Genomic DNA, 19,030 nt, shown 5'->3' on the forward strand with positions numbered 1-19,030 from the left:
AATATTTTGTGTCAGAGTCAGATGAGTTAGTAAATAATGCTCAATTGTGCACATTTATATTTGAATAGCTTCAAATGATCAAACCCAATTAAACTACTAAAATACATTTATATAATTGTATTATGAAACTTCCTAACTTAATACAAATAACATAATTTTTGGAAGATGTCTATAAACTACTTTTTTTCTTACTTGTAGTAATTTCGTATGAAACTTACATAATGACATCTTTTCTTTAAAGATTTACAACTGTAAATCTTTAAAGAAAAGATAAGCCTTATGTGGGAACCTGGGGTCAAGAGATGATTCTCTCTCACTCAGATCCAAAAGATCCCGGTCAGCCACTCCAGAGATTAAGGAAATCTATGCGGCTGCAGCTTAAAGGATCATGATAAAAGGAATAAGGGATCATAATCAAAAGAAAGGAAAGACCCCTCTGACTATGGTGATGGTCCCTCACGGGTACCAAATACTTATCCAGTGCCAGGAGAGATTGCTGACCCAGCAGAAATGGGTCACTGGGGTATCCCATATATAAGCAATGGAGGCTCGAGGATGTAAGATGAGAGGCAAATTATTTCCCATCACTCCTCAGATGATCATCACTGGGACACCCAAACGGGCCAGATAGACGATTGGGCCTTGTGCCTCGCCTTTGGAGTACCCAGCTATATCGGCCACTGAAAGCTCATCTAGCTTCGATTCCTCCTCTTCCGAGGATACTTCTTCTACATCAGAGTCATTTTCATTGAGGGGACCAATGTGAATAAATTATCAACTGTAAATTTTATCTTAACATTTGATTTTTGATTTGATGAGTAATATAGTTCAATGTATAAATAATCAATTTGTCTGGTGTCTCTTTTCTTAAAAACTTTGCTTGGAAATGTCATAGGCTTTGTTCAAAACCTTCCATGCTTTAACTTTGCTCTGGTAGCTGACGATTAAGATCCCATACTGTTTTGGGACAAATAAGAGTTGCCTGACTGTCTCCGCTACAGAAATATAAACAAACTCGTCATTTCTAGTCATTTCACCCTCTGACAAAACAGAGGAGAGGCTGAATAACCCTTGTGCTACCTGCACGACCTACTGACAACATAGGACCTTCTTCAGGACTAAATGAATCCAACTATTTATCAACAATTTGCTTTACCTTCTTGTGGATATTTTGGGCATCCCATAAAAGGATTGTAGAAGTAAATTTCTGCGGCATCAGAGGACATTTCCTTCATTTCATTTTGAAATAATCTAATAATTGATATTTATTGGTGTAATATAACTAACATATACAAATTAAAATGTTACAAAATTCTGCTGAACTATGAATCTTCTCATTCCAATGATGCCTCCGAGTGATGTCACAATCTTTGTTTTAAAGGATTGAGATCTCTTCATATATGCTGAGATCGGGATCGGTAAGATCTCTCTCTGCCCACTTTGTCCAAGATGGCTTAAATGCTATATTATGATGTTGGTCAAAAGGACGATTAATGTGATGCATTTGACCAAATCCACATCCTGGCTCATTTAAAAGTATCATACTCTCCGTTCTACACTACTACACTTGTATTCCTCGCAGAAAGAATAAACCCAACCTAGTTTGACCGTCATGAGAACTTTTTCCACTTCATGTTGCAACCTATTTAACATTGATGGTATCGAAAATAAGTGAGAGAAAGAATACACCACTGGTCTTTTTTGAGCAGAAAAGACCTCATCATCTGTAGAGAAATGTATAGGGAGAAATTGGATTATTCTATAAAAAGGTTTTTTTCCTTGATCATCTTAATTCCAGCAGTCTATAGGACTTCTTTCTCATTAATCTTGTTTTCCCCTGTTCAACAACATAGGCCCCACCAGACATTGATGGGAGATGGAGGTCTAGACAAATCCTTTAACTCCTACACCAACCAACCTACATCAGGATGTACCCAACTAGTGACAAGTCAGTTTCTATTACAATTCCATTTGATCCCTCTTTGACAGTTTCTTATTATCATATTGATGGAAAATGCCTCATCCAAAGGTTCAAACATAACTCTCCTCATTGACTAGACTTATGCAAACTACTGTGATGACAGTTCAGTCTCTAGAAAAGGCAAAATACATTTGCTTGAAAAAGACTTCCTCCTGTTATCAATTGGACAACACCTTGAGACCAGCAGCTGATTGCTCTTGGTCATTCATTGAGTCAGTTAGGGCAAATTCCAGAAGGAAAAACTTTGTTAAACCCTATGCTTTCACATATGAAGACAATAACAAGGGGATAACTCCTACTAAAAGGTGAGAATACGTGTGAAGGTAAATCTTTTGTAACAATTGTTTGGTAAGCGACCTTAGTATTCTGAACAAGGGCTTGAGAACCCTTTCCCCTTCAGAATTTCTTTGAGAACATTCAGAGGAACAAAACTACTCTAAATGTCGGATCTGTGGAATCTGCTCACTGTGTCAGTGGATCATTAAATGAGGCTGTCCATCGAACAAAAATAACTTTCACAGTCTTTCTGGCATTTTTGACTTCAGTTGTTGCTACAGTTCTTTCATTTTTACCATTTCGAACTCTCAGTCAACCAAGATTTTTTTCAGCTACCTGAACAATCATTTTTCTGTTTAGATTTGCTTTTCTTTGACAGATTTGTATTAGAGGAAAAAAGAAAGCCAGACGTTCATTTAAAGACATTCAAAGATAACATATATCTTACGTACCTAACGACAGATATCTTGTTTTGTTGAACTACAGTAAGGAGAAAGAATCGACATATTAACTGAATTTTAACCTTACTTATATTTCTTTGTTTGAACTGCTTGTGGATAGATGACGCTGACAAAATCAGAAACAGAGATGATTCTACTTCTATGGCAAAGGATAGTAACCATGACTGAGAAATCTATGAGCAATTATCAAAAACTATGAAGAAAATATACAGGATAAAGGATCCTCCTCCCAAATAAGACCCTCGAGATGATTGTCTCTCACCTGTATTCGGCGTCAGATCCGAAAGCTCTGCCCACAGGTCACTGGATGGAATTTTAGTAATATTTTATTGGGGAACAGGAATTTCTTGTGATCCTCCTGTAGCATTTTCCTGACACCAGCCTAATTAGAGCATTAGGCATGCAAAACAATAATTTGTTGCTTTTCCGAGAGGGAGGGATCATAGATCTGTGATAAGACTTTGGTTGATATTTGAAATCAAGAACAAGACCATTTTAACAAGAACAAAACAAAATAAAATACAAGGATGCAGTCCCTGAACCACATGAAGCTACAAAGTAGGTTCTAAAATTCCTATCTGGACACGAGAGAGAGAGAGAGTTTACATCATCCAAAACATACTACCTTGATTGAAGGACTGGGAAGGTTTTGTCAATCTTCTCCTTCTGTGGTAGAAACAGCAGCAAAGTTTGGTGGATGTCAGCTTGTAAAGGAGCTGGAGTGGCAGAGGATGACTTTTGGGTCGAGCACCAAAGCAAATTGGCTAAGAACTCCCCAACTTGTGGTAAATTACCCTTTTCATGCGTAAGTCTTTTCCAATAGAAATTATAGATTTATATCAGCTGATGGGACATACTAATGAGTTAGACATCAAGATGCTTGTTAAAATTAGAGATAAGCTTTTGTGAAAGGAAGTTCGATTTTCCTTTTTGACATAAAAATGACAAAATGAGTTGTGTGTTGATGGGGAAAATATGTAAAAAAACAATATACATTTTATTACTTTAATTAAATAAATATTTGGAAGAGAAGAGCTTTTATAATAATTCATGATCGAAAAATGGATTGGATTAGGGCTGTTTTTCAGATTGATTAATAACACAAATAAATTTTATAACCCATTTCTGATTCTCACACTTACATATTCTTGCAACTTTAGCAAGTAGAATTGTGTGTTCAACTAAACACTCTTATCAGACCAATACTTCCAAAGTGTGAGAATACAACTCTATAAATGTCATGATATCCAATTGTGAAATATATATCTCAGTGTAATTTTATTATTATCTCATGTAAAATGATGTGTCATGAACTATAAACAAGTTAACTGGGTACTGTTTACAAATATTTTTTAGCTATCTGAAAAATATTTGTATCTTATGGAAGTATGAAGTGGTATTTGTCTTCTAAAGAGAATAACAACAAAATATATTGGACAAAATTACTTTCTTAATAACTGGATTGAATTACCAAGCAGAATCAATAAAACTATTAACATCCAGTAACAATATTTTAATGTAAAAATCAATTTTTACATTATAAGTTAAAATTTGGTTATTGGATGTTAAAAGTTTTGTTGATTGTGCTTAAAATATGCTGGGATAGCTAACTCTTAGTAAGTTTCATATGTTGTATGAACTTTTCTCAGTTTTAATTGTTTATAAAAACAAAACAAAACACAGGGTGTAACAAAACTAATGGTCACAACTGTAAGGGGTGATAGACCTTGCCAGAACAAACAATTTTCACCATGCAGTGTGGGGTTGGAAAGCAAATGGCAAGCCACGAGAGGGTGCTTTCTCTGGAGTAGCTGAAACATTGCCTTTTGCAGAACCCATCATTCAGCTTCTATTTGTCACTAGAGATACAGCAATATTCGAATGCAGAGAAGGCCGATATACATCTTATGTATGGGGCTGCAAACGGCAATACTGCAGAAGCGGTAAGACTACCAGGAGCAATTTCCAAATTTTAGCCACGGTGGGCCTGTCTCTTGGTCTCCCAGATCTCCCAATCTGTCCTGCCTAGATTTTTTTCTCTGGGGATAGATAAAAAGCATCATTTACAAGATGCCCATTGAGTCACCAGAGAACATTGTTGCCTGAATTAGCATCACAGCTGCAGAGTTTGTGAACTGCCAGGAATCTTCCAACATGTGCATGATTCACTCCGTCGCTGATGTGAAGCCTGTATTGCAACTGGTGGTTGCTCATTTGAGCATTTGTTGTAAAGTTTTCAATAATAAAAATTTTTTGTTTTTTATTATTTGTCTTTATTGTATTCTCCATTTTCACCAAGTAGGCACCCTCTTGTGGCTTGCCATTTGCTTTCCAACCCCACATCAAATGGTCAAAGTTGTTCATTTTGGCAAGGTCTATCACCCCCTTACAGTTGTGACCATTAGTTTTGTTATACCCTGTATATTCATTTATTTACAAAAAAATCTAGTATAGAAATGTATTTATTTTTTGCTTCCTTTTGACTTGATCTTAAAAATTTATCTAAGAGCTATTGTTGCTTATCTGAGAGTTTTTGAAAATATAATCAATTTGATACACTTATAGCTTCTAGTTTCAAATCAATATCTATTGATTCATTTTGTGGTTTAAGAGCAAAACAGTGTTGCTTCTTTTTGAAGATTAAAGTAGGAAGTGATCTTTGTATAAAGAATTTTTTTAAATGAAGACAGCTTTAGGGAATTTGATTCTTAACATGCTCATTGGAAATAGAGATTGGAAATGGCATAATCCAAATTGAACATATCTTCATTCAAACATTGTATTCTATTTATGATGTGTTCTATTTGGATTTAAAGATGTGATGTTAAAGTTCTGATAAACTTTTATTTGAACTTCTGAAAATTTTAAGAATTTTTATTATTGTTTGCTTCATACAATTAGATTCTAATTTTTTAAAGTGTTTAGTTCTTATAAATGTTTTAATTTTTAATTGTTTGTCCTGTTTTAATGCATATCTTTTAAAATTATTTTNAAATACTAATAAAAAATAATTATTAAAAATAATGTAAAAACTAAATCTGTATATCTGTATTTTGTATATTACCAAAGGTTATTATTCAAAAACCAAACTTAAAGAATAGTTGCTATGGGAGCAAAGAGCCATTGCCAACTCCAAGTTTGAGTCAAAAGTGGAGTCTTTTAGTGCCTCTTATCCCAGTTCAAATAGCTTCCTCCCTCCTTTGTTAATTAGCTCTTTCATGAATTCTTGCTGAGTCCACAGAGGAAGTTAATCAGTGGTCCTTTTGAGGAATGAATTGTAGACCCCACAGGCAACCTGATGTGATCTACTTACACACTGCTTCTTTGTAAAGTGTTGGTTTTAATTTTGGTGGAGATGGAACATTTTGCTTTTAATATATATACAGATGAAACTTTTCTGGTGTTATTCTATTTCTGATGATAATATATTAGGTATTTTTAGTTATGCTCTAAAGCCACCATACTCAACCTGCGGCCCGCTGAGCTTTTGTGAATGGCCCGAATGTGTAAGAGAGCGGAAAATAATTATGTTGACTTCTGGAAATAATTACCACTTCTGGAAAGTAGTGCCCCATCAATATAAGACTGTAAAAAATGTGCTCAAATTTTACTTAAGTTGTTTGCATCAATGTATCTATGTGAAACGTCATACTCAAAAATGAAATATGCAAAGAACATATATAGAAACTGGCTTACTGATTCACACCTGAATGCCGTTTTAAGAGTAGCATGCAGCAGTTACAAACCTGATTTAAATGAATTGATGGCTGAGCGGTCAAGGTGGCAGCCTACTGCTCTGGATTGAATTGGTCAGGTCAGGGAATCCCCCAGGAATTTTTCGGGGAGTGGTCTGTTCAGATATGTCGGGCCCCGTCCCTCACCACCCAGTCACACCATTGTGCCTGCTAAAAGGGACCTGCTATAATGGTGCCTGCTAATGGGCCTGCTATAAGAGACCCTCTTAGTGCCCACAGGGTGGAAAGAGTATTAAAAAAAAATTTTTATGAAATTGTGAAAAAATGTTCGCAATATCAACAGTCTCACTAAATTTTTAGGGTAAGTGGGAAATTAAGTAAGTTTTTTATTATAATTGTTATGTTGCGGCCCGCGTGTAATAGCTATCATTGGAAGTGGTGGATGCGCCGCTTCCCTTGTATTTTCTAAAAAATAAATACATATTAATTTTAATTATATGAAAATAGCAGACCCCGCCACGCGTTGTTGTGGCTCAAAATGTATCTATTATAAATGTATAACACTTCCCCCGCGGGGGGAGAGATTTTTTGAAAAATTTCTTCTTGGTGTACATTCTCTTGATATACCCTATTAAAATGCAATCAAAAATGCAATAAAAAAACCCGCATCTAAAATAATATAATAGAAGCCAAGTTTTTCACAGTAAGCTTTAATCCTAACCATCTCCCTTCAGTAGGGGGGATTTCGACACGTATATTATATAAAAAGACATGCGTATTCGAATGCAGCGTTGTGTGAAAATTTCAAAGGAGTCGGTAGGAACAAACGAACATTACATTTTTATTTATATAGATAGATAGAAGATGATCTGCTTTAGTTCATTTTCACAGAAAAGCATAATGCCTCACAGAAAANCTAGGAGTTTATCTTTGGTGCATGGCCACAAATAAAACACCTACCTTTGTGTACATATTTGGAGCACAAACACTTTTTTATCTTTGGCAACAGTTTGAAAATATTATAGACCTATAAATTCTCACTATCATCCAACCGTCTGTCTTTCCTTAATCTCTAGAACTGAGTTATATAGATGAAAGCCGAGACCAGATATGAAGAGCTTAGGGGCAGGAAGTCCCAATTAACTATATATGAAATTTGGTCCAAACTGGAAGTCGTTATTTCAGTTCAAAAATTTTTTCCTGAATGAAATTAGATAGACAGCTGGCATGATTTCATTGTTAACAGGAAAAGTATTGTGTACAGGGGCAAGACACAATATAAAATTGAGAGCATTATGACAAAAAATTTCAGTTTGGTATTGTGATGATGCCACAATAAATATTTCCTTGTCTTGGTTACAATTCTGATTTCTAGCAAGAAGACTGGAAATTACTTTCTCAATAAACATTGGATCCACGTACAGATCACTTGAGGCTAGAATACAAGACCACAAATATGATGTGTCCAAGGGGAAGTATAATACCCAGTATGCTACTGAACCTGGGGTTTCTCCATGTTGAGATGAAGTTACTCTTTTACACAGGGTCTTTGACCGACACTTTGACTTATGTTTGTTGGACACTCTTGAGATTTATGAAGGGAGGTTGCATTAACTCCCGACTATATTCAGATTTAACAATCATGGAAGTATTATTTACAATGCCACAAAGCACAACGATAATTTTTATGTGTAATTATGTATTTATTTTTCTGCAATGTAAAGGAAACAATTTCCTTATTGAACATCATTTATACGTTAAAACATTGGGCTAACTTTTACAATGCCATATGATATAATTATAATGAATTTATTTATAGCTTTATTTGAAATAATTTATATGTTGTAAATGTAACAATTTTTGTATTGAACATCGTTTAAATACAGTAGACCCCCCTATAACGTGGTAGATATGTTCCGCTTTATAAGAATTTTGCATTGTAGGAATCCTTAAATACATGAGCCAATCACAGCCTGACATATGTGAAGGTTACGGACTATGGTTTCATAAAATTAATCGATTCTAGACTAATTCGACTCAATATTTTCAAAATACGTATAATTTTTTGGGAATAATCCGTATAAACTATGCTATAAACAAAAAATTGTAGTATTACTTACCGAGTCTGCATTGTTCAACGTCGCCATTGCTTAAGCTTGTTTTCATCGTGGAGCAGCACACCAAACAGCGGCTACGATTTCTGATATGTTATTTTTTCTGCGAAAAATTCGTTTAACTTTGGAAACATCATTAATAGAAATAATACCTTACTTCTAATTTACATACTGTGCAGATGATAGTAAACTCAACTTACTCACCTAAACTCTCCGTAGCGTGGCGCTGGATGGCGGAAAGTATATATATAATTATAATAAAGTTACAATAAATTAAGTTAATATATAATTATATATACAGTACCTAATTTATATATAATACTGTACAGACAATAGTAAACTCAATTTACCCGCCTAAACTCTCCGTAGCGTGGTGCTGGACAGCAGAAAGTAGTTCGGCTGCCCGATGACGTTTTACCGAATTATAGGAGTTTTTTTTACCATATTTGTACGGATACCGTTGCAATTTTTTCTCCATCATATAGGAATCCAAACTATAGGAACTCATGTTATAGGGAGGTCGACTGTACTTAATGTAATTAAGTTAAATGCTGGTTACACTGGCCATTAAATTGTAAGAAAACTTTGCAATTTGAAACCTGTCCGAATAAATATGTAACAGTTTTTTGTACAAAATTTTTAAAAATATTATTTTCAGTGACAAAAAGTTAATGTTTGATTAAAGTTCTTATTTTGCAGTGTGGAAACATGTAAATCCATGTTATTTGTAATAAAACATTTGTCACTTAATGCAGCAAATTTGGGTTTCACTTTAATTTTTTTGTGTTTGTATAAATTTGAAACACACCTTAGTTTAATGTACTACATTATGTAAGGTATGTATTTGTAAGACATGTGATACAAATTATACAAAGTACAGTTTTGTGTTTAATATATTCTTTTGTTATCTGAACAACCACAGTCCTGAATTGTTTTGGGTAATCAATGCTCTACTGTACTATCTTATGTATAGTGCTATATAAATATAATTAATAAATAATTAATTAAAATGTTGGCGAAGCAAAACATATGTGCATAGTAAGTCAAATGCTGTTTTATTTTGTCAATGTGCCATACTGTAAAGGATGTGAGGGTCAGGGAATTTGTACAAAGTTGGTCGGGAAATCAGAAAAGTCATGGAAATTTGAGTAGGAACCCTGAAAGCAGGATATTTTGAAATATAGACTTTGTAACTATTTTCTGATCTACCCTGTATTTTAGTAGGTAGGAAATAAAGTGCAAACCAATCAATAAAATAATTGTTGCTTAGGTATCTGTGAAGTGGCTATTTTTGTCTGTTCCATTTTATTATTCAAATACAAAGAATAGATTTGTTCTATTTAATGAAAAATAAAGGAAATCTGATAATGAGCATAATAACACTTTTTTCACATTGCTCTATACCAGTGTTTTTCAACATTATCTCATGGCACACTTGAACCTATAATTAAATTTTCATGGAAAAATTACTTGATTTAAAGTTGTTTGTAAACGTTCTATTGCCAAATTACTTGCCACTTTACCTAATTCTTTTATGTGTATATTTTTTTAAAAATTGAATAAAACAATATTGTTGTTCCTTAAAGTAGCAGCAGTTACAACAATAGTTATACTGTATTTCAAAAAACTGGGTACTTAATTATATAACACTCACCAAATAAACCATCACCAGTTCATAACCAAACAGAAAAATTTTTTCTATGAACGTTTTCATCTATATGTAATAGACATCCTCAGGTATTGATGATATCGAACTAACAGTTAGTAGAATAGAATGCTTTTGAAAGTTCCGTTTAACTTCGTAATTCGAATATGTTGCGTTAAAATTGAAAATATGTAAAATATTTAAAACATATCCGAATAAATAATCAATTGATTTCACATAGATCATGACGTAAATAACCTCCGTAATTTAAAATATCTTTGATGCGCGTTTCAATCATTGGGATCTAATTCAAATATGGCGCGACATGCTGCGGAAAGCGTATTGGTTTCTTTGAAATTAATACCGACCCCTTTTTTAATTGCCTTATATAACTCCAGCAATTCGAGGTACTTGAGTTATGCCTTATCCGATACTTTGTGTAGCAATTTAGCGTTTTGTAGATCAACATGAACGTCCTCATTATTCGCATATGTTGCTAGTGTGGTCGTGGTCAGCTTTTTTCTTATCGAGTATTCATGTTCTTTCATCCTCATGGCGCAACCACTTGCGGTTGCTCCAATATATGTTACAGCATAGTTAACCCGGTGATCTTGAAGAGGAACCGCATAAACCCCTGGAGAGTTAGAATCTTCTATACAGTTTTTATCATTTCTGATAACATGGATACATGTCCTCTTTGGTCAAGCATCTCATAAAGCAATACATAAATAGGAGGGAGAGGAATATGCCACAAGACAAACAGAAGGGTTATCACAGACAACAAAACACTGTCTAATATATATAGAGAGATTGCAAGGACTACTAAAATACACCTAGCATATTGACACTCTCCTGCAGTCTTCTCTCTTATCAGAAATGGTTTATTTGGTGAGTGTTATATAAAAATAGTTACTAATAATAATAATAAATTAATAATTTTTATTTACATAAGTTTTACTTCATTATTAGTTTTCATTTTATAAGTCTTTAATCCTAAAATGTGTGAAATGATTTATTCTATTTAATATTTGAATTTATTAATTTCTGATAAATAATAAATTTAGCATAAATATATAAATTTATTATATATTACAGAATCATTTTTTTAATGAATATAATATGATTGGGGTATCAGATGAGTTCAATGAGATATATTTGGAATTATCAACTGATAATTTAGTACAAGCATTAAAATCTTCATCATCTGCTAAAACCTTAAAAATAAAGTTAACTAAAAAACATGCTCCTTGTCTTACGTTAGAAAATGAATTGGTAAGTTATGAAAAAAATTGTTAATATTGATAACTTAAAATGATTAATATTTTTATAGAAATAATATTTTATTAATAAAATTGAAGACAAAGTCTGCCCAAAAGGGACCACCATTTATTTCAGACTTTGTTTTCATTTTTATTAATATTAATAATCTCCATTGGATGAAAAAATTTACAAATAATATTTTAATAAATTCAGTGAATAATAAGTTTGAAATCCTAATATTTATATACATTGAATTTAAAATACCATCTAAAATAGTGACATTTTTATTTTGATGTTGTTAAGAGTTTCATCATTTACATTCAAAGATATGATGATGATGATGATAAAGTGTAGAGTATTTATACATTATCAGGATATAATTTTAATAGAAATGAATACTTTAGACCATTTTTAGATTTTCTGCCATTAGAATATACAGTAGAGCCTCGATTATCCGACCTAATTGGGGACTGGGGTTGGTCGGAAAATTGAAAGGGCAGATAACCGAAAAGTATGAAAAAATGCGTAAGTCTTTTCCAATAGAAATTATAGATTTATATCAGCTGATGGGACATACTAATGAGTTAGACATCAAGATGCTTGTTAAAATTAGAGATAAGCTTTTGTGAAAGGAAGTTCGATTTTCCTTTTTGACATAAAAATGACAAAATGAGTTGTGTGTTGATGGGGAAAATATGTAAAAAAACAATATACATTTTATTACTTTAATTAAATAAATATTTGGAAGAGAAGAGCTTTTATAATAATTCATGATCGAAAAATGGATTGGATTAGGGCTGTTTTTCAGATTGATTAATAACACAAATAAATTTTATAACCCATTTCTGATTCTCACACTTACATATTCTTGCAACTTTAGCAAGTAGAATTGTGTGTTCAACTAAACACTCTTATCAGACCAATACTTCCAAAGTGTGAGAATACAACTCTATAAATGTCATGATATCCAATTGTGAAATATATATCTCAGTGTAATTTTATTATTATCTCATGTAAAATGATGTGTCATGAACTATAAACAAGTTAACTGGGTACTGTTTACAAATATTTTTTAGCTATCTGAAAAATATTTGTATCTTATGGAAGTATGAAGTGGTATTTGTCTTCTAAAGAGAATAACAACAAAATATATTGGACAAAATTACTTTCTTAATAACTGGATTGAATTACCAAGCAGAATCAATAAAACTATTAACATCCAGTAACAATATTTTAATGTAAAAATCAATTTTTACATTATAAGTTAAAATTTGGTTATTGGATGTTAAAAGTTTTGTTGATTGTGCTTAAAATATGCTGGGATAGCTAACTCTTAGTAAGTTTCATATGTTGTATGAACTTTTCTCAGTTTTAATTGTTTATAAAAACAAAACAAAACACAGGGTGTAACAAAACTAATGGTCACANTGGTAAAATATCTATCCAAAGAGGTTTGGCTTTGCCTACTTTTTAAAATGTTTCTAAAATGACATAGGCAAATGTCATTACTCCGAGCAGCAATACAGCTAGTGTAAACCTTTTTGGGATGTTTCTTTTCAATAAAATCAGTCACTTTCTGATAATACCTCAAGATTTCCTTTATCAAGCAAGATCCTTCCACGACGAAGCCAACATGCGGACTGAGAGCAATGAACAGAAGTGAATAAAAAATGGCGCTGCAAACTAATGTAACGTCGTATTGTGAGTTTTTGTTTGTATCGTGAAGCAAAAATATATTCGAATTTCATGTTGTATCCTGAAAATTTCATATGCTGGGGCATTCGTATCCTGAGGTACCACTGTATTCAGTGATAATTTTCTATTAATGAGTTAATAGAAAATTAAGAAATTAAATAATTTAATATGAAAATTTTGGCATTATAAACTAGGAGAGCCATCTACATAGAAGTCTAAAAAATTAATTTTGAATAATTAGCTAAAGTGTTTATGGAAAAAAAGACTTGTTCCAGAACAGCTCTAAGCTGAACAAACATATTATTGATTATTCTTTCCAGTACAGCTGTCCCTTGATAATCCGACAGGTATGGGACCAAAGGGGTATTGGATTACCAAAAGTGTCCGGATTACCGAAAGTGATTACATATTTGGCTTTGTTTTGCTAGCAGTAGCCTACAATATTCCCTACTCCAACTGTTCGAACAGAACTGCTCATGGAAAACACATGAAATGTGTGTCATCGTGTAAGAATTGGGTGGGGAGATTCATGCCGTGACATGCTTCTGTGCAAGCAGACACGTAACGGGGATGGGTACCTTGATGGGAGGTGCGTCAGACTACTGAGCATATCAGATTACAAAACATCGGACTATCAAGGGACAGCTGTATTTCAAATTATTGCTTTTCAGACATATACTTCAGATACAGTATATCGAAGAATAAACAAACTACCTTTAATAGTTGGTTTTACTCAAAGTTTGTTGGAGTCTTATTTTAAAGCTTTTTTAGGTGAGTTATCTTAGTGCCATTGAGAACTCCAAGATTTTTCAGAAATTTGGTAAAAAAAATAAAAAACAGTATTTTCTCTTATTTTAAATAGTACCACTATAAATTTATAATACCAAGAAAAAGACCTTTTCAATGGTACCAAAAATGTTTCGTTATGTTGAAGATAACTGGAGATATCACACTAAAATAATTAAATAGTCTAGTCTTAGCACATTATCATTGCCAAACAACTGTTATTTTATTTCATAATTATTTCTAAGCATGATTTTCAGTTTTAACAAGTTTAGTAGATAATCAAATTGGGTAATTAATACATGAAAAAGGACAAAAATGTCTGTTTACTTTAAACAAAGATTAATTTATGAAAAGTGAAAAAGGTTATATTATCAACATGAGATTACTCAGTACATATTTAAACTAATGTTTAGTGCAATTTGAATTTATCATATCTGCTATAAATTGTTTTTTTCTTTTAAAGCATGAAATCTACTGTTGAAAATTACATGCAAATGCTGCTTAAACACCTGTTCAAATGAGCATAATTCAATTGTTCACCTGTTGATCACAGGGTTATTGATAAGTTGAATTTTTCCACATTAAAATAAAAAAAAATTACAGAAAATTACAATCAAGCTTTCAAGAATTTATTTGCTGTTTTTAATAAGAAAAAGTAATAGTTTTTGTGCTTTCAAAAGACTTGTTAAAAGATTAATGCATACAGGATCTGTGGTGTATGGTAAAAAATTTAGGTGAAGGAAATCAATGACTACACAGGATCAATCCTTTGATATAACTGTCCATAACAATGTTTACCATTCAGTGTCTCTTAGAAGAAGAACAGACAAAAGTGGCACCAGCTGAAGGTCTATGAGTAGAATTTAAAAAAATACAAAGATATTGTCCTTACAAAATCCAAATTTGTTTTTATCAGTTTTTTCTGGAAAATTTCCAATGCCAATTGGCATTCTGCAATACAATAAAAGAAAAATAGCCAATGATGAAAACTTTGTACATCAAATTATTTTTTACTGATGAGTCATCATTTGTAAAGCATGATCATTCTTCCAGTACAGTATCTGATCTTATTAGAGTGATAGCAATCTTCATCAGATTAGAAAGCTATAATGCAATATGAAGCCAAATGATTGCTGAGTTATATTGAGCTATCTTACTACTGCTATTAATAATTAAATGCTAAATAATTTGGCACTAGAGGCAGACATTAAGTGCCATCTCTTGCTAAATTTATTATAATTAAATTAATATTTTAATAATTAATTTAGAAGATTCTGGAAGAAAAGAATCAGCCTGAAGCTGGACTTGAATCCATATCTCCTGCATACTGTACAGTTGTATTGCCAGTTGCACTACCAGGATCTTTATCCAATCTTTGCTTCCAGAACTATTAAGTTAGATATAACCATACTCAATTACTTGCATCATCTCCAGCTGACAGTGGACATCATAAATAACTCCCTAGATTTAACCTCAGAAAAAATTGAGAGAAATTATTTTTAAAATGTGATGTATCCAGCTTGTTTCATAGCTGAACTTAAGAATAGCACTAAATGAAATATGCAAAATATTTCTTCAGAAACACTAATTTCAATGCAACAAGTATTTCTAGAAAAAATTGATTCATGTTTTTTCTTTATGCTATCTCTGAAAATCATGTTAAGTTAATTGTGAAGTAAAATAATAGTTGTTAGATGATTGTAATGTGTTAAGACTAAGTATTTATTTAATTATTTTAAAGTGTGATATCTCCAGTTATCATTTTTGATACCATAGAAAAGGTCTTTTTATTGATGATATAAATTTATATTGGTATACTTTAAAATGAGAGAGAAAATATATGTTATTTATTTCTTATCAAATTTCTGAAAAGCTTTGGAATTCTCAATAGCACTAGAAAATAAGTAATCTGAAAAGCTTTAAAACAAGACCTCAATGAACTCTCTAATTGAGCAGAATCTGAGATATTAAAGGTAGTCTGTTTATTTTTAGACATGCTGTATAAGTCACACACTCTTCTTGAAGATTATTATTATTGAATGGGTTTTAACAGATATTTGATAAATATTGGATGATCTGTTTGAAGCAATACACATAAGTAACTTTCATAAGTTCACAAAACTTGTACCACATTGAAAAAGAACTAAATCGAAAAACTGCTTATACAACTACATAAATTGTAGCCTGATATATTCAATTAACCAAAGATCTAAAAATAACAAAGACCTTTATATCAAATTATATAGTTTAATTATCTGATTAATAGAACTATTTTACCTGTTAATAATCTTTTTGACTATTTAAAATAATTGAAACTATTCTATATATTTATTGTAGCCTTCACTTTCTTCTTATTCACGTTTGGTAATTCATGATGTACCTGTTCGTGTTATACCAGTTAGATTTTGGGATGAATTTCAAGAACCAGAAATGTTACAGTTTGATGTAAGTAATCCTTTTATTGATTAAAAGTGAAATGGATTAAAAATTAAATATCTGAAAAATTATAATGAACATATAAATTCCAATATTCAAAATAAATATTTCTGTTGTGTATTTGATAAAATAAAAAAAAATTCAATCCTTGATTAAAATTAATTTATTCAATGGAGTATTCAAATCAAAAAAGAAAGTAAAACAGAAAAGTTTTTATGAATAACTTACCTTTGGAAGAATTAAGGGAATCTAATAATTGTATTGATACTTAAACTGTTTCATGCTATCAAGAATAATTCAATATTTGCTTTGAAAATAATTGTAAAATAAGATGATGTTCACCACAAACATTGATTCAAAGTGGAAAACTCTGTTCTTGGTAATAAACATTTATTTTACTAATTCAGATATTTTGGATAATCTAAACTATCCTCTTCAGAAACAACACAGTACAGTTGTCCCTTGATAATCCGACAGGTATGAGACCAAAGGTGTGTCAGATTACCAAAAGTGTCCGGATTACCGAAAATAATTACATATTTCGCATTGTTTTGCTAGCAGTAACTTACAATATTCTCTACTCCAACNTAGTTTTTAAAAATAAATATAGTAGAGCATTGATTATTCAAATACTGATCAACCAAAACATCGGTTAACCAAAAGTGTTCCAGTCAGCAAATTCAAATTTCCGCTAGTGCTGTGGCATTGCAGCACTCTCCCCCCTCACTGCCAACCTAAACTGAAGGCCTAAGGTGCGTTTCAAATTTATACAGACACAAAAAAATTAAAGTGAAACCCAAATTTGCTGCATTAAGTGACAAATGCTTTATTACAAATAACATGGATTTACATGTTTCCACACTGCAAAATAAGAACTTTAATCAAACATTAACATTTTGTCACTGAAAATAATATTTTTGAAAATTTTGTACAATGAAACTGTTACATATTTATCTGGACAGGCACTCATTTCATGATTTAAATAAAATTTTGTTTAGTTTCAAGCATTGAAATATGCAAATTAGCTTACATATCTAATTGTAATACAAATTTATTATGTTGTTCAAAATTCTAAAATGGGTAGAACAAAGAATTTATCTGATTATGAAAAAGAGCAGATTGATGCCTATAAATCACAAGGCAAGTCAATGAGAGAAATTGCAGCATATATAAATCGTCCAAAATCAACTGTTGGTGATTATTTATCAAAAAGATATGGCAAGGATGTACCAAAATTCAAGACAGGTCCAAAACCCAAGCTTACACCTCAAGATTGTAGACAAATCATCAAGGTTTGCTCCACAAAACAAACATCAGTAAGAAAAATAAAACAAGAATTAGACTTGCCTTGTAGCAGCACAACAGTGTGGAGAGTTTTAAATAAATCACCAATGTTAAAATTCAGAAAAAAAAGCTGTAATGCCATCACTTTCATTAAAGCAAAAAGTGACAGACTTGATTGGGCACAAAAACACATGACATGGTCCAAAGAATGGATTAAGTTTTGTTCAGTGATGAAAAAAATTCAACTTAGATGGTCCAGACAATTGGAAGTATTATTGGCACGATTTAAGAACCGAAAAACAAATATTTTCAAAACGCCAAATGGGTGGGGAATCAATAATGGTGTGGGGTGTGTTTGGATTCAATGGAATCACAGATTTAGCATTTATAACTCAAAGAATGAATTCAGAGAAGTATCAAGGCATGCTTGAAGATCATTTATTGGAAGCTGGACCAAATTGGATTTTTCAATAAGACAATGCCCCTGTGCATGCCTCTAAATCAACAAAAATGTGGTTTAAATGTAAAAATATTAATCTAATGCCATGGCCTGCTAGAAGCCCTGACCTGAATCTGATGGAAAATCTTTGGGGGATGATGGTTCATACAGTTTATGCCAAAGGAAAGCAGTTTTCCGCAATTCATAATTTGAAGGCAGCAATTTCAGATGCTTGGGATAAACTTAAGATTGAATTCCTTCAGAATCTAATTGAAACAAGGACTAATCGAGTACAGTCGACCTCCCCCATAACATGGTAGATACGTTCCGTTTTTTATGAAATTGATGTTTTAGGAGACCTTGCCAATCACAGCCTGGCACGTGTGCAGTTTACGGACTACGGCTGTTTGAAAGGTTTTCTTCCATAAGATTAATCGATTCCTAGACTAATTCGACTCAACATTTCCAAAATACGTATATTTTTTTGGGAATAATCTGTATAAACTATGCTATAAACAAAAAATTATAGGATTACTTACCGAGTATGCACCGTTCAACGTCGCCATTGCTTAAGCTTGCTTTCATCGCGGAGCAGCGCACCAAACGGCGGGTGCAATTTCTGATAAGTTATTTTTCTGCAAAAACTTCGTTGAACTTTGGCGACATCATTAATATAAATAATTTTTATGGCCGTTGAATAAGAAATGTTTCTTTCACAAGAAATGTATAAAATTACAGTGCTGTATTAGACTTACGGTACCTAATTTACATACTGTGCAGATGATAGTAAACTCAACTTACTCACCTAAACTCTCCGTAGCGTGGCGCTGGATGGCGGAAAGTATATATATAATTATAATAAAGTTACAATAAATTAAGTTAATATATAATTATATATACAGTAACTAATTTATATATAATTAATATATAATTATATGTACAGTACCTAGTTTATATA

General features: G+C 32.1%; 1 protein-coding gene across 1 annotated transcript in view; it reads left to right on the plus strand.

Annotated features, from left to right (window-relative positions):
• The first annotated feature begins 388 nt into the window (after positions 1-388).
• The window catches only part of LOC111636810 (checkpoint protein HUS1-like), a 38,399-nt gene continuing 19,757 nt past the window's right edge, over positions 389-19,030 (plus strand). The window contains exons 1-3 of the mRNA XM_023382147.1: positions 389-523; positions 11,268-11,444; positions 16,251-16,358. Coding sequence (XP_023237915.1) covers positions 389-523; positions 11,268-11,444; positions 16,251-16,358 — 420 coding nt within the window. The remainder of the gene's footprint in view (positions 524-11,267; positions 11,445-16,250; positions 16,359-19,030) is intronic.

This window comes from Centruroides sculpturatus, unplaced genomic scaffold, assembly GCF_000671375.1.
Source record: "Centruroides sculpturatus isolate CEXI.00-Female unplaced genomic scaffold, Cexi_2.0 scaffold1092, whole genome shotgun sequence".
In the NCBI taxonomy this organism is placed as follows: Eukaryota; Metazoa; Arthropoda; class Arachnida; order Scorpiones; family Buthidae; genus Centruroides; species Centruroides sculpturatus.